Source organism: Grus americana, chromosome 5, assembly GCF_028858705.1.
Source record: "Grus americana isolate bGruAme1 chromosome 5, bGruAme1.mat, whole genome shotgun sequence".
Lineage (NCBI taxonomy): Eukaryota > Metazoa > Chordata > Aves > Gruiformes > Gruidae > Grus > Grus americana.
This window is the reverse complement of record NC_072856.1, coordinates 1031938-1047259: the sequence shown is the minus strand read 5'-3', so window position 1 is coordinate 1047259 and position 15322 is coordinate 1031938. Positions and strand designations below refer to the sequence as shown.

Below are 15322 nucleotides of genomic sequence, written 5' to 3'. Positions count from 1 at the left end.
GCAGCCCGCTGAGGCTCTGCCTCTGCTCATCTTTGCAACATTCAGTAGCAGGAAGACAAAGGCCAGCAAGAATGTGAGTACAGTCCGGCAGCTGAGAGGATGGATTACAAAACAAGCTCAAGAAGTAAGAAATGCTAGACAAAAAAGGTCCAAACTCAATCTTAAAGTACTCTATAGCACAGAAACCGAGAAGTCTCTGACCCCAAAATAAATAGCTCAGAGCAACATATGTAAAGCAGAGGCAAGGTGTGATGAAGTCCTGATCAAGTTACATAATTTTTCTTTCAAATGCAAAGAAAAGACAGAGCAACAGACAGCTGCTGAATGAAATATGAGAAGCAAGGGGAGAGGGGGTTGGAGTAAACCCAGCACTGAGAGAAAGCCTGAAAAATTAGTAGAAAATCCATTTTGTAGGAACTGCTATAAATCCAAATGTACCACTTAAACATATATAGCCCAAGGGAATTTGTGTATAGAATCTATAGAACAACACAGAAGATACATTTCTATGACTCAGGAAAACTTTGCCAGTAGGATGCCATCAGCTCATGCTATTCAGGTGTATGAAATCTGACTTCAACAAGAATGCAGTCAGGTGTAATAAATCAGGGCAAGAGATAAGGATCCCATAGGAAAGTCACAATACCTACTAACAAATGTCTCCTAGACATACTGGGTTACAGCAACATTTCATGAAAATTATTTCAGGAGGATAGAGTATGTCATCAGCTGTAGATTCACAGAAGCATTTGGGTTGGAAGGGACCTTTAAAAATCATCTAGTACAACCCTCTGCCATGGGCAGTAAGCCCCCTCTGCCCTGAACAGGCAATGAAATCACTGCTACCCCATGCCAGTGCTGGCAAGGCAGCCACGGTGGGATCCACTCACTCCTGTATCCACACTGCAGAGCCATGGTTTGTATTACTTCAGATGCGACTGGTGCGGAGACCAAAAGGCAGAGGATCTCCAAAGGCAGCTGACGGCACCATGTCACACCCTTTAGCCCTTCCATCCAGGCAAGGGCAGGGTCTGGATACAGAACATCCCACATGTGCATAGTTGCTCTCTCCCAGAAAGTTTAGTCCCTGGAATTCCTTTGCACTTAGAAGAGCAATCAGCCAGGTGCCCCTCACCAAGGGGCATCCCAGCCCCTTCAGAAGGCTCCAGTTGCTGCTGGGCACTGGGAGCTCCCCGCCATGCCCAGGAGGGTCAGTGTGCACAGATCATTGCAGCACGACTCTTCCACGTGCATACAGCTACCCTGGAGCTTTTTGTCAACATAATCCACCTTTCACCAGGAATTACAGTTACTTTGAAGTTACGCCATTTTATTCCCTAACGTATTTTTTGCCCCAGTAGTCTTCCCCAGAGCTGCAAGCTCCATACTTCTTCCTGCAAAAACTCAGAGGTTTTCCCTTTCTCTTCCAGCCCTGCAGATTTTTCCTGCTATTAAGAATAAAATTAAAATGCTACTATTAATTCAAAACTCAATCACTCACTTCCTCTGATGCCTTTCTGGATGACAGTCATTTCTCCAGCTGCTGTTAGCCTCTTTCAGAACTGCAACTCCTTCTTTACAAGAGGTTTTCTGCTGCAACACACCTGACTAGCCTAATATTTAAGCGAGGGGGGAAAAAATGAGAACACTTGTAAAAGGAACAACCAAAAAAGGGCTAATCCATACCCTAGAACAGTGGTTTGGTTGTCTTCAGACTAAGTAAATGTAATGCTTTCGTGAGGGACTAACATATGGGGAATAAGGTTGATCCAAACCTTAACAGCAACAACAGTTTGGATTATCTTAGTAGATTTGGGATCAGCCCAGTTTGAAGGGAACTAAAGCTGCCTCTCTCCAAAAGCCACTGCTTTGCCAGGGCACCCCTCAAGCATCACAGAAGTTGCAGGCAGCATCACATACCTGGAGGCAGGCAGGCACCAACAAGTAACTTCCATGGAGAGCAGATTTCTGACCTCCTCCTGCACCAGGCCTCTGCCTAGAGCTTTCCTCACACTCATCCCTCCTTGCGGCATTCCCTATGCTCACAGACCCCTAAGAACAAGCCTCAATTTTGGCCTGGCTCGGTGGGATGCCACCCGCCCTGCAGACCCCGCGGGCTACCTCAGGAGCAAGCAGAGCCCCAAGACGTCCACACCCACGTACCTACCAACTGCTCTCCGCTGACCCGCGCACGACGGCGGGCAGGGGGGCTCCGGGAGGCAGACAGACCCAACGAGACAAGGGGGCTGCACACCGAGGCCAGACAGGGGCCGCCATCCTCCCTCACACCCGCCCAACGGCCACCGCGCGCGCCCCCTCACACCCGCCCAACGGCCACCGCGCGCGCAGCGACCACGCCCCGACCCAGGGGCCATCGCCCCTTTAAGGGCAACCCTCACCACCCCCGCCGGGCGGTGTTGCCCCTTTAAGCTCCGCCCCTCGCCCCCGCCCGCGGCCGGCGGAGCCGCCGAAGCAGCGCGGGCCGCGGGCAGCGGCACGAGGCGGCGGCACCGGCAGCGCGAGCGGGTCAGCGGCATGTCCTGAGGCGGGCAGGCGGCGGCGGCGCGGAGCCGGGCCCCACCACGGAGGGGTCGGTGGAGCAGCGGGCCAAGGGCCGGGCCCCCATGAAGGAGAAGGAGGCGGGGGCGGAGCGGGGCAAGCCCGCCACTTACACCGGGGACAAGAAGGCGCGCATGGCGGCCAAGACCAACAAGAAGTGGGTGCGCCTGGCCACCGTGCTGGCCTACGTCCTCTCCGTCTCGCTGGCCGCCATCGTCCTCGCCGTCTACTACAGCCTCATCTGGCAGCCGGTGCGCGGCGGCGGCGGCTCCGGCCCTGCCGCCGCCACCGCTACCTCGCAGCCCCGCGTCACGCCGCCGGGCCCCGCGGCCAGCCGGCCCCCCGCCCCGCAGCCCGCCGGACCCACGCAGGAGGCTCCGCCAGCGCCGCCGCGGACGGGCCCCGACCCCGGCCTCGCCGAGACGGACCGGCCGGACGCGTCGCCGCAGCCGCCCGGGGCCGAGGCGAGCTCCGCCGTGCCGCGCCGGGTGCCCGGCGGCCCCTGAGGCGGCCAGTCAGCGATCGTCCCCCGGCCGGGGCGGGGAGGGGGGGAAAGGCCGGGCCCGGCGGACTGCGGGGGGGCGGCAGCGCTGCAGCCCGGGAGGCCGGCGCCGCCCCGGGGGGCTCTCTGCCGAAGCGGGGAGGAGGGGGATGCAGCGGCTGGGCCCGGCGGAGGATGGAGGCCGGCGGCGCGGCTGCCCGGGGTGGGATCGCCCGCTAGCCCCTGCGCGCCGGCCGCGCTTGGCGCTGGGGAGGCGGCACCGCGACCCCCGGCGCGGGGGAGCCCCGAAGAGCTCAGGCTGGAGACTGACCCGGCGCGGGGGTCGGCGGGGGAAGGACGGATTTTTCCTTGGCAGAACTGCGGTATCTTTCCCCCCACCCATTTTTCCTCAAAAGGGAATTTTGTGGCTTCGTTTCTTTCCTCACCTGGGCTAGCTTCTCCCTTTGAACCTGCATTGAATTCCTGCGCTGTTTATGCCAGTCTGTTACCTATAAAAGGATATCCGTGTCCAAAATTCCTCACTATTTACAGGATCAGCTGGGAACAATATGAATTTAGAGGCTGTAATCCGTTGTTTAAGTAAAAACAGTTTTGTTTAACAATGAGCATAAACTTATTTAAAACCATGTGAAAGGTAAATTGACTTGTTTACTATATTAAAATATTTTCCCAATATGAAAGTCTCTGTAATACAGTATGTTCTCTTCGGTGGTGGGGAGCATGATTTGGAAGGAATGTGGAACTGGAAGGGCTCTCTGGGTAGCAGAAATGGTTTGCCTGCTGTAATGGGCAACTATGGCATAATATGTTGATTCGTTTGTCGTTGGTCTCCTTAGGTGAGGCTGGAGAACCCTCCGTTATGTGCCTAACTCCCGCTAATCGTGGCAACTAAGCATTGGTGACAAGAGGAGGTTTGATCTTTCCTGACAGAAGCAGGTGGAGCTCTCGCGGTGGGCAGCTGTAGCTTGTACACCCGTGCTCTCGCCTGCGTGGGATGGCCGAGCTTCCAGACTGTCACGGCGCCTCGGTGGCACCCTGAAGCCGGTGCCATCAGGAGGTAGGTCTGTGCCAGCCAGCTCGTGATGTGCCCTGGGCAGGCTCTCCTCCCAGCTGGATCTTTTTCTGCCATGTAGTCTTCAGAGATGTTGTGCGCGGCCCTGTTCATCGACGAGCAGTGCAGAAAATCTGGCCTTTAGTAGCTGTAGGATGTGGGCTGTCAACTAGGAAACTGTAAGACCTCTGTCATTCTGCGCAGCTGCTTTTCAGATTGATGGTTTGGGTTGAGTGCCTTAACTGTGAGGCTGCCAGGCTCTTCCGCGTCCCTGTGAAATGATCCCTGGAGTTCACATTCCCTCTACTGAGGGATAAAAACGTGGTCTGATGTGGTGTACGTATTTCAGTTGTGTAAATCACGAAGGTACTGTAAAATAGGGCACTTTTTTAAAGTTGGAGGGAAAATAGCTGTATCATACCTGGACTGGTGGTGTTGCGTTAAGTCTGCGTCGTCAGACAGGTATTTCCTTTGCAGCATCTGTTAAAGGTAGAAACCAGGAGCAGGGGGCTTCCAGAAACACATTGGGCAGAAGGAGGGGAGTGGTTTGGGTGTGATCTTCCACCCTTCTTTTCCATTTTCTGGAGAGCGTGCAGGAAAGTCTGTACATTGTTAATGCACTACAAAAGAAGGCTAGCTGGTGGGCAGGAAAAAAGATGATGCTTAGTCATTTTAGCCAAAAGCGTGCGTGTGATCATTGCCGCCTTTCTGCAGGGCAGGTAGAAGAGCCAGTGGTGAAGGAGCTGAAAGCCCAAAGCTGCTGCTGGAGCAGGTGGCTGCCCTGCCACCCCGTTCCCTCCCGAGCTGCTTCAAAACTCAGCCGATTCACCTGCTGCGGTGGCAGGGCTGCTGGTGTCCCCACGGCAGCGCTGGTTTGTGCTTTGGCCAGACGGTTGGCTGGGTTTGGCCCCGCATGTGTCCGTTCTGTAGCGGGGGTGATTTTGTTCCCTTGGCAGTTCTGCCTGCAGCATGTTGGTACCTGTTTGTGGGGCTGCCGCAGGCGTGCAGCAGCTCTGGGTCCTGGTGATAACCGCGCTGTTTGCTCTCTTTGGTATACGCCTCTGGTTGTAGGGGGAAAGGCTTTCGGTAGCTCTCTAGGGGAGGAATGAGAAAAAGAAACAAAACAAGCTCATTGTTTGATGCTAGTTGAGTTCAGTCTGTTTCTTGGCTCTGGTGCTAAATGCAGAACCAGTTGGGAAGCATCTCTGGGAGGGAGCTTGTGTTTAACTTTTAAAACCTCTGAAGGTAAATAAAAGCTGGGTGGAATTATGCAGATGCTGGGATTTCTCTGATCCTGGCCTGCAGCTCAGAACTGGTGAATCTGTAGTGGCTTTGAACAGCATGTCCAGTGCATGCTGGATGTACACGGACTCCTGGCATTTTTCACTTGAAATACAATTGCTCTCAGAAGACTAATAGAGCATGGCTGTGTAGAGCAGATGGAAGAGGAAGTAAATTGAATTAAATGGGCTGCGTGGCCCTTTTCCAACCTGCCATGTAACTGCAGAGAGATGCCTTGTGTTCAGGAGCAGGAACGACTTAAAGCTCTTCACCTAGTTTATGGTTTTGGTGGCAAAGGATCTTTGGGACAGTGACAGTGTTCAGATCCGCTTTATTGAAGGGAATAGACCCATTGCTGATGGTTGCCTCCCTTTCTGGTGCTAAAAATAGTTGATGAGCCAGTACTGAGATGGTTGTGGCTGTCTTCATTCCTGTATGAAAGTGCAGGCTTGATGAGTTCCCAGACTCTGTTTTTGCATCTTCTCCTCTGCTGACAAATTGAGAGTGAGGTGAAACACTTCTATTTCTGTACCTGTTACAACTGGCTTTGGAGCATCCTGTTACTTCACTACTGTTGTAGTAAGCATGCAGTGGCGGAGGGGAGGAACTTTGGCTTGTAAAGATGCAGAAGGATTGTGGAGTGCTGGCCTAAGGGCCAGGAAGCCTTTGTGATTTGAACTGCCTTATTTTCCAAAGTGCCTTTGGACCAAGATTCTTCAGCTAAAATCTCTTCTACATCCTTCCCCTAGCCAGGAATCATAGTCCTCCAGAGGAAAATATGTTCCCCTTGAGGTACTACTGTTTCCAGCCTGCAGTGAGCCAGCCTCTGTGCTTGTTACTCTCTTTGCGGCAAACTGTCCAAGAAATCAGTGACTAAGTGCACTTTGCAAATCATTCTAGTAACAAAAATTGTTTGTCTGGACTGGTTTCTAGGTGTAAGCTAACTTGTAAAAATTCAGGGTAGTAGGGATTTCTTGGGAAGTAGGTTGGCTGCAACAGATAACAGCTGGATTATCATCTTGGACTGTGAATTTTTGCATTATGTTGCCATTTTTCTACCGAGATGGTCATCTGCATCTAGAACATAATTTTTTAGTGCCCTAAAATGGTGCAGTCACCAGTCTTGGGTAAACCCGAGGTTTAAAAGGCAGACTGCCTTGTTATCTGTTGTATTACTTCAGCTCCAATTCAGTCTTTCCCTTTGTTGCTCCTCCTCCAGAAAAAAAAAAAAAAATCACTTAGTGTAATCGTATCAGGCGAGATAAGGCACAGGCTTTTGTGTTGCTTCCTAGATAGAAATCGCTGTAACCTCATGATTTGATTAAACATGCTAATAATTCTGTAATGCCAACTTTCCTCCAAGCTTTGAGTCTCTGTATCACTTAGGGCCTGAGTTCCAGATTTTTGTCCTCTAAGAGCCTTTAAAAAAATAGTGGTACAGAGAACAGAAGTCACCGTACATTTGCGCCTCAGGTGCAACTTAGTTCTGAAACGTGGTGACAGAATGCATCGTGTTCAAGTGAAGGTAAATACCATGGTAGCTTTGATTCTCTGGTTCCTAATCACAGTAATCATTTAACAGGATGGAGAGAAGACCAGGTCATGTTCTGCTTTTCCTTTCTGACTGAGAAGAGTCTCATGAGGGAGGAATCGGACTTCTGGTGAGAAAAGTTCTGCTAATAGTGCCTTGTCCGACTCTCACGTGACAATGGTGACCCTCTAGCACTGTGTAACGCTGCCTCTGCTTAGATCCTTACACAGGGACTTGAACTGCAAGCTCTGTCAAATGGAAGCGCTTCCTGAAAGGAGTAATAAGTGAAGAATTATTAATGATCCAGTCAAAGGTGTATCTAGATCAGAGGATGGTTTTTTCAAACCTTCTTGGTTCCTTCCGTGTATGTCAATGCCTCTGGACTTACACTTTTTTGCTGACATATAATACTTGCCCTCTGCCTGTACACGCTGGTCGTGTCTCACTGAGCTCAATTTGTTCAAGGAGAGCGCGTTGATTCAACTCACGTGCAGAGGGACCAGAAGGAAGGGAAATAGCTGGAAAAAAAGTTACTGGAGCATGTAATCTGCTCCAGCAGCTGGCTCACATTTCCATCTCCTAAAAGCTACCTTGTCCCCACACGTGCTTTCTCGTGGTCTCAGCTGATGTAAGGCATACCGTCTGAATCCCACATTCCTGGGGCTGGGCTGGATTTTTGACAAGGAAGGTGGTGTTACTTTTACTCCAGATCTTGACTTAATTCATGAGTGTAGCTGAAAAGCAGTCTTATGTAGTGCTGATAACAAAATCAGTGGCTGCTTCTGGGCATTGGGGATCTCCTTCAGAGAAGTCACAACTAATCTCAGTGTGCCAGTCTGGGAAGGGTTGTGCAGGGGTGTGTGTTGCCGACGGCTGGCTGCGAGTCCTGGAGGTGCTGGTGTGTGGAGAGGGGAATGGGGTAAGAAACGATCATACCCGAGCTGGAGCAGAAAGCTAGGGAGGCGAAGCTTGACTTCTGGCTGTTCCGCAGGTGTTTGGGGGCAGTTTTGGGGGAGCCTCCTGGCTGGTCAGCTCCTTGTCGCTGCACTAAGCTGGCGTGACTGGGAAATGGCTGTGGACTTCCCAGTGCGTTACCTTTGCGGGCCAGAGGCTGCGAAGTCTGTGAGCTGGTGGAGCTGTTGTTGGACGACCTTGCCAAGGAAAGGCAGCAGCAGGGTTCTGAACTTCACAGCAGTGCTGTACCCTGCTCCTGCTTGGTGCCTCTAATTGACTTAAAAAGCTTTCCACATAACTTAAAAAGCACCAGCTACTGTGTTATGCGCTTTAAATACAAAACTTTCTGACTAAATGCCACTCTAGCTTCAGGCTTCTATGCCACTTGCAACCAAGTTATCTGGAGGGGAACTGGTGTGGAAAATGAGTGTTTCTGTTATTTCTAGTTCTAGACTCTGTAGAGGGCTTTACTTGTTGGCACTCTGTGCGGTATGCCTCTGCAGTTGGTATCAGACTTGTTGAGATAGGAATGGAGGGCTGGAACTGCTGTCAAGGTTTTCTGTTGTTGCCTCCTGCAGGAATTGGCTTGGTAAAACTTTGGAAACTGCAGCATCTCCAACTTTATCCAGATGTACCTTTTTGTCCTTGGCTTGAGGTTTTTTAAATTGATCTCTTTATACAAGAGCTGATTCACTAGTCTGAAATCAATTTTGGTATCAGTTTTAGCTTCAGAGTTGCTGTGTTGAAACTGATGGTAATTTTTGCCACCTAGAACAGTGTCCAGTGACAAGCGGTTTCTGTGGTTTAAAGCAAAAGGTGTTCTGTGCGAGAGTCGCTGCTGCTCTCCTGTTGTCTGGGAAGAGCTAGAATAACTTTCACAAAATCCCTTGAGCTACCAGCCACTGCTGGGAGGAAACAGGTTCCTACTATAGACAGATGTGTTTGCACTTTGCAAGCTGCCTTCACGTTTGCAAGAAAAGTGCAGAGGCAACGAGGTGGCTTTGATGCCTCTGAAAAAGCAAGCCTCATGTTCTAATGCAGGCTGTTGTCACTGTGGTCAGCTTTTTGGGTGAGCTAGCTGAGCTAGCCCAAGAGTTAAGCGCTTTCCTAAGGGGTAAGCAATCTGAATTGGAGCTCTTGCTCTAAAAAGCAGAGAGGACAGATTAAATTCAGAAAAGCCTACATGTGGGACTGAGAAACACTAAGAAACTGGAGCTTTTTCCTCATTACAACTTTTATTTCATATAAATAATCCCTCTACATCAGATTTTTCAACTTTTCAGTCTTTTCTCTCACTGTAAAGACAAAACAGCTAGCTGCAGTTCTCTTAAAAAATTGCAATCCAGGCACCAACCAAAGTGCATTCGAGCCAAGTGTTAATGAGCAGGAAAAAAATTACACTGAGAACAGGCACTATCTGTACAGTCCCATCCCTGGAGCTGGTACAGACTCAGTCCTTCCTAGGCATCAGTAACTGCAAAGTTACTTGGATTTGCAGGAGAAAAAGGAGGAGGGAATGGGGGGAAAAGTGTCATGTTTCCTTTCAAAAAGGAGTCTAGGGCCATAAGATAGAGCAATAATTGCAGTTGGGTTTTTTATCCCTACAACTAAGTGCTGGACCAGGGGCAATGTAAAAGTTTCCATCTACCTGGCTGTGTGCCCGACTGCTCTTGATCCAAGACTGTTTTTTGCATGGACGTGAGGCAAACCAGTTTCTGGTACATGCTGGTAATGACTCACTCTGGCCGGACCAAGATTGAGGTCAGTGCCCTGATGTAAAAAATAATAATAAATTAAAAAATTAAGCAATTGTAAGCAGGTTATTGAGCCAGTCAGATAAGAAAAATCAGCCTTTAACAGTGACAGAGAATCTCCAGGACCTGGAGCAGTTTTATAATCTGGCTTTTACCTATCTCTTATCTGTTGGATAAGTCCAAATAAACCCAGTCTGGGCTTTGGTGGGGTGCAGATGTTTCTACTCCTAAAACATCAAAGCTGCACACTCTGTTTCTCACTAATGCCTGGTCTGAAGCCAGTACACTCTCCTGAATTTGGCACGTAGAGGAAATTCCCAGGCTTGTCCTTCATGAGATAGGTACTGTGGATCTAAGTTACGTGGAAAACCAAAATGCTTATCTGTGCAAATATTAGTTTATTAAAACAGTGTACAGTATTTCAGTCCACACATGCCAACCTTACCACCAAGGCAGTCTGCCATTTTGGTTAGCAAATGCATCCTGCAATGAAATCCAGTAAATCTCCACACGTGTGTCTGCATGTACGTTTACTCCTGCATCAAGTTTTAGAGCAGCACTTCAAAATGAGGGCAATATTCTCTCTGCTCTGTCATTCAGAAGTCAGAAACTATGTGTTATTCCTTGTGCCTGCCTTCTGCCTTCTCCTTAATTAGTAGCCATATTTCACCTAGGTCCTAGTTTGCTGTGAATCTCTTAGCTGCTTGGATTTCCAAGCAGCTGGCATTCTTGCTCATTTATGCTTGCAAATGCTCATCCAGATCCTCGATTTGAAAGGTGCCTTTTAAGGCCAGGTCAAAATGTCTGCGTGGCAGCATCCAGGGGAACTGCTGCCCCCTTATTCAAGCACAAGGCTATGAAAGGCACAACCAGGAAGATGAAAGCGTTTGGCAGGAAGCCTTAGACCTTAGCTCCAATTTGGCCTGGGTCCTGCTGCCAACTCCTTTGTGCAGCGTGGTGGAGGAGGAAGGTTATGGCATTTGTGCTGTCCTCTTCCTTGCCCTGCGTGGCATGGGAAGCTCTAAATATCTCCAGTTACTGCAGCCTTCCTGGTCTTAGGAAGTGGGCATGGGGTTTTGCTGAGCTGTGTGTGTACCTGCTCAACTGAGCAGCCACCTTCCTTAGAAAAAATCAGTCTCCTGGTGTGCTGATTCAGCCTCTGCTGCTTGCACCCTCCTACATCTAGCTGGAGGAGGAAAGCAAGCTTTCAAGGACGAGATGCTGTGGTTGGTGCGTGCCTGGCACAAGCACCCCACAGTGTAACTCAAGAATGCTCCATCCCCTTTGCGCCCCGTGGCCCATGCAACTACCATACATCTCTGCCAACACTTCAACCACATACAAACCTCTAGTACAAGAGCTGCTCTGAACACTACTTTTTTCATCCCCCTACTGAACTACAACATAACACCCCTCACCCTGTCTCCTAGTGCTCTGTCGGTCATCTGCTCCCTGCCCGACAGCGAGGGAGAGCTCGCACAGCCCCTGCCATCCTCCCGGCATGTGCAGCTCCCTGCCAGCCTCTGCAGGAGGAGGTGGGTGGGGTGCCCAGAAACCTAAATCTTAACTTTAAACAGAATTAGTTATTAAATAAAATAAAGTGCATCCAGTAGACATTTCATTGGCTTGCCACACAGCTGCAATATAGGCAAAACAAATAGAAAAGTGACGTGTTCTCAGTAGGTTGGGAGTGCATGTAGCCTTCCCTGTCCTTTGGCATACGGATAGGAAAGGGTGGTGATGCCGAAACTGGGAGGGGGGGGGTCCCCATGTGTTGTGAATGGGTGCTGAAGGGCGCAGGGCAGGTGCTGAAAGCTGATTTCATAGAAGGTTGAAGAGTGAGGACAAGCTTGTGCTCCTCTTCTCATCCACCACCTTCAGCACGTTATCCTGTGAAACCAGAGCAGAGACAGCAGTGGGATTATCAGTCTTTAGGGAACTGCTGAGCAGTAAATTAAAAATGTCTGCTGAGTTTCAACCTGTTTTCAACCTTCCTGCACGGCTGGGGCTGCTTGGGGTGTACCATGGTAGATAACGCAGATACCTACCTGCCAAATCCAACGGGAGTGATGGGGGGGGGGCTCCGCAGCCTGGGGGATGAATGGAATGTATGAGCCTGGATGAAACACACACACAATCCTCTGGGTTTGCTAAGGCTACTTTCTCCTTTTGTCTCAAGAACAATAATCTTTATGTGGTTTTGTGTGTGCTTGTACAGCACCTGGAGCAACAAGAGGAGGAGCTGACTTGGGGCAAGACTTTGCGGTCCTCTCTTGTGAAACTTGGCCTGGGGGTGCAGCTCTTGCGTTCGCCAAGGGCAGAAGGGTGTATCAGCTTTTCTCTAGTGAAAACGCTAACCTGTGAGGGGAGCCTGCTGCCGCCTAGCTGCCTTCAGACCTAGATATGTTGATTTTAATTGGGAAAGGCAGACTTTTTTTTTTCTGCAGGTGCCAGATGCATGGGTGCTGCTCAGAATTGCTGAGCTGGCTTTTTCCTGCATCCATGTTTAAATCCACAGGTCTGCCTTTTGCTGATGCAGATTGCAGCACTGAAAGCTCACAAGAAAGGGCAGAGGGAAGATATGAAAAGAAAAAGAGATGAAATACCATGAAGGCAGGAGAGTTGATAGTAAGCTTGGCTCGCATAAAAAGGAAACCTCCAAAGGAATCATTTAAGGACACAGCCGCAGAAATCTAATAAAGAATGGCACTGAAATCATACCCGAGGTGCTGAAATAATCAATGCTATGTACAGCTGAGAGGAGATTCTAATACTGTTGCTGGAGACATTTTTAATCGTTCTCTATGCATGCAGTGGTCAGGGTTGGCCGTATCCTGCTGCCCAGGGGGTGCTCGGCGCTGCAGCAGCGCACTTCTGGGATTTAACACTGTTGGGAAGGGCCAGGAAGCAGATTTTCAGAGTTGGGGTTGGTGGTCCAAATGTTGTACAATAGTCTGTTTTATAAGTCTGAACTGACTCCAGAACTAGCTCTGCTTATTAATCTATTTTATTATTAATGGTTTCAAAAGTCTCTTTGACAGCCCTGTGCCATTAGTGATGGCAGACAATTCTCTTTCCTGTTTTGCAATATTATCCTCTCGATACAGGCACCTTCTTTCTGTGCATGAGCGAGTCTTTACAGCCAAGACACTGGTGGGCTTTAAAGTCATTACTTCTCTTAGTAATTAGACATAGTGATTAGCATTTCTCTTATTTCACACTGTATCCTCTTTTCCATGCATAACTCAAGGGCCAGTCGGAGATTTCAAGCTCTGCGCTGGCGTGACTTGTGAGCCGGGGCCCAGGAGAGCGATGCGGCTGGGCTGCCTTGGACTCTGCCATCAGCAGCAAGGGGACATAGTGCCAAATCTCCCTCCGTGTGTCACTGTCACATGCGAGGATTAATGCAGATGGCTGGTGGTCTATCTCAAAGGGCCCGTCTGCCTCACACTTCCCAGCCTGACAGAGCCTGGCTGGGTGTGGGATGTCACCGGGAGGACTTGCACAGCCAAACCGACACCAGTCTACTGCAGGACCTGCTGGTTAAATGCCATCGCATGGAGGGGAGGTGCATGGAGTCCCTGAAGACCAGCTGAATGTAGCTGAAGTCTGGCAACTCAGCCCTCCTTCCTCCAGCTGAGATTAGTGCTATCCATCCTCTGCTTGGGTTGGAAGACATAATTTTGTTGGGTCTCTGCTGGGGCAGGCCCAGAGTTCCCAGAGACAATTTTGTTCTTAGTGGGCCACTCAGTTTTGTAAAATACCACAAGGCAAACTCAGACGTGACTTGCAAGGACCATCTGTCAGATATCATCATATTTTCTCACTTAGCTTTTTTAAAATGCATATATATATATCTGCTGTTCCAACATACACTGTGAGGCCAGCCAAAAGACCAGTAAGATCATGAGGCATCTTCTTCCTAGCACAGGCCATTGGACATCCCTGAATTAATTCCCATTTGAATTAAACTGATTTATTTAAGGGGAAAAAAAATCCTAATCCTGTCTAGATTTGCCACTGATAGAAAAACTATCACTGCAACCCTTGATGAGTTTAAATATGTAATGACAGTCTTTGGGGGACATTCCTGTTGGAGTGCTTTAAGATGTTGTCACTCTGTACAGCCCATCTGTTCCTTCTCAGCAGCAGAGCGGGCAGAAAGGAAGATGTGCCAGTGCCCCCTGCACAGCAGACCACAGTGGTACGTTTAACTCCTTTTCATCTGGGGTTTACATTAAGAGGGTTAACACAGGCAGCTGAGGTACATGCTCCCTTCTGCCAGCTCTGTGGTAACAGCAACAACTCCAGGGTACAAGAGCAGCTCCATTTTCAAGTTTAGATGGCAGCAGCTTGCCTGTCAGAGCCCTAAATTATGTTTAAACTTGTTAAGCTTGTTAAGTAGCCATAAGGAAGCACAGGTGCTCCAATGACTAGCTTTGTTCTCTGACTCTCAATGTGTTAACAGCTTCTAATAGTTCCTTCTCTCCTCAGGTCACCCTGACAAATCAAAGAAGGGACAGAAGCTCTTGCAGAGTGCTGGAGAGGTCTAGGAGTAAAGACCTACACTTCCAGATGGGATGCGTACACTAATTCTTTTGGGCGTCAGTGAAAGCATCTGCTTTGACAGTGGTCATCAGCTCTGACAGGAGCTACACAACTTTGTCATCAAATTCATCCTGTTGCTGTCACAAGCACCACGTTACCTAACCCCTGCCAAAGCATGCTGGTCAGGCCAGCCTCAAAGGTGACAGAGTCCCTGCTTCAACCATGGCATATGTCCAAGTCTGTCCTCTGACGGACAGCAACCTTTTTCTAATTTTCCCATATTTATTCATGGGCTTCTTGAAGACATTGATTCTTGCATCAGTGTTGTTTTCTGGCTTGAGTGTTTCTTCTCCTTCACTGGTGTTTACTACCCCACTGTATTTCTAGAGATCACAACTCCATCACTTTGTGCCTGCATTTTGCTAGACTAAACAACCATTCCCTGAACATCCCTGGAGTCCTTCCCTGTGTTTCGTCAGTCCGAGTACATTTCTCTTGAACCATTCTCACATAGTCCCTCTGTTTTCCAATGTTAACAGTATTTTCCCATGTGCCACGGGAAAGGCTTCCCATCACTCCAGAGGTATGAAGGTAACTGTGTCAAGTCCTGTATTGAGCCATACCACTCCCTAATTCTGCATGAGGACTAAACTCTCTGCTTTGGTGGTACGTGGTACTAAGATGTGCCCTGGGAATCTGAAATGCCCGTAGCATGATGGTGGGCTCCAGAAGGTGGTGTGGGCTGCAGGAAGGACCAGGGAGGCCGATGCTATTAAGTCAAGCCCTTGAGACCTTGAGGCCAATCCCAGGCCAACTTCCAAGATATAACAGCAGATGGTATCTTCTTGTCTCTTGAACTCCGAGGAAACTGGTGTGTTCTTTGGTAGCTCCGTAACTGCATTGAGAAGTGTTGGTTTCTGCTTGTACCGCTTCCTGCACCAACCTTTAGCACTGGTTTGCATCAGAAAGCTGACCTCTTCCGACCCTCTCAATCCTGCAGCACACAGGCCCTGCCTGCCCCACTCCTGTTTACGTCAGCCAGAGCTGCAAGGTCAGATCCCTGGAGCTGCTCTGGAAATCTACCCCCAGCTGCATTTTCTCTAAAGATGTTAAGATTAATTTTCTCAAGAGAATTCAGGGAA

The 15322-nt window shown here is 49.4% G+C and overlaps 3 protein-coding genes across 9 annotated transcripts in view; 1 reads left to right on the top strand and 2 right to left on the bottom strand.

The window, feature by feature from the left end:
- PLCB2 (phospholipase C beta 2) overlaps positions 1 to 2304 on the bottom strand; it is a 62078-nt gene extending 59774 nt beyond the window's left edge. The window contains exons 1-2 of one of the 3 annotated variants that reach the window (XM_054826444.1): positions 2164 to 2304; positions 1502 to 1613 (exon numbers count right to left, since the gene is read on the bottom strand). The gene's annotated coding sequence lies outside the window, so the exon portion shown is untranslated. The remainder of the gene's footprint in view (positions 1 to 1501; positions 1614 to 2163) is intronic. The other 2 variants (XM_054826445.1, XM_054826446.1) reach the window with 2 other exon arrangements.
- CCDC9B (coiled-coil domain containing 9B) overlaps positions 1 to 15322 on the bottom strand; it is a 71320-nt gene that overhangs the window by 11168 nt on the left and 44830 nt on the right. For 4 of the 5 annotated variants that reach the window (XM_054826453.1, XM_054826455.1, XM_054826456.1 and 1 more), the window contains one exon: positions 9112 to 11522. The exons of the other annotated variant lie outside the window; for it this stretch is intronic. The gene's annotated coding sequence lies outside the window, so the exon portion shown is untranslated. Of the gene's footprint in view, positions 1 to 9111; positions 11523 to 15322 lie in introns of those variants that run through there. 5 annotated transcript variants of the gene reach the window in all.
- INAFM2 (InaF motif containing 2) lies at positions 2449 to 3736 on the top strand. The gene has a single exon (XM_054826458.1). It carries the CDS (start codon positions 2625 to 2627, stop codon positions 3063 to 3065), a length of 441 nt encoding a protein of 146 aa, XP_054682433.1. The 5' UTR covers positions 2449 to 2624; the 3' UTR covers positions 3066 to 3736.

What these genes read in the sequence shown, in the direction of transcription:
- INAFM2 (XM_054826458.1), top strand. Translation starts at nt 2,625, where the DNA reads ATGAAGGAGAAGGAGGCGGGGGCGGAGCGGGGCAAGCCCGCCACTTAC.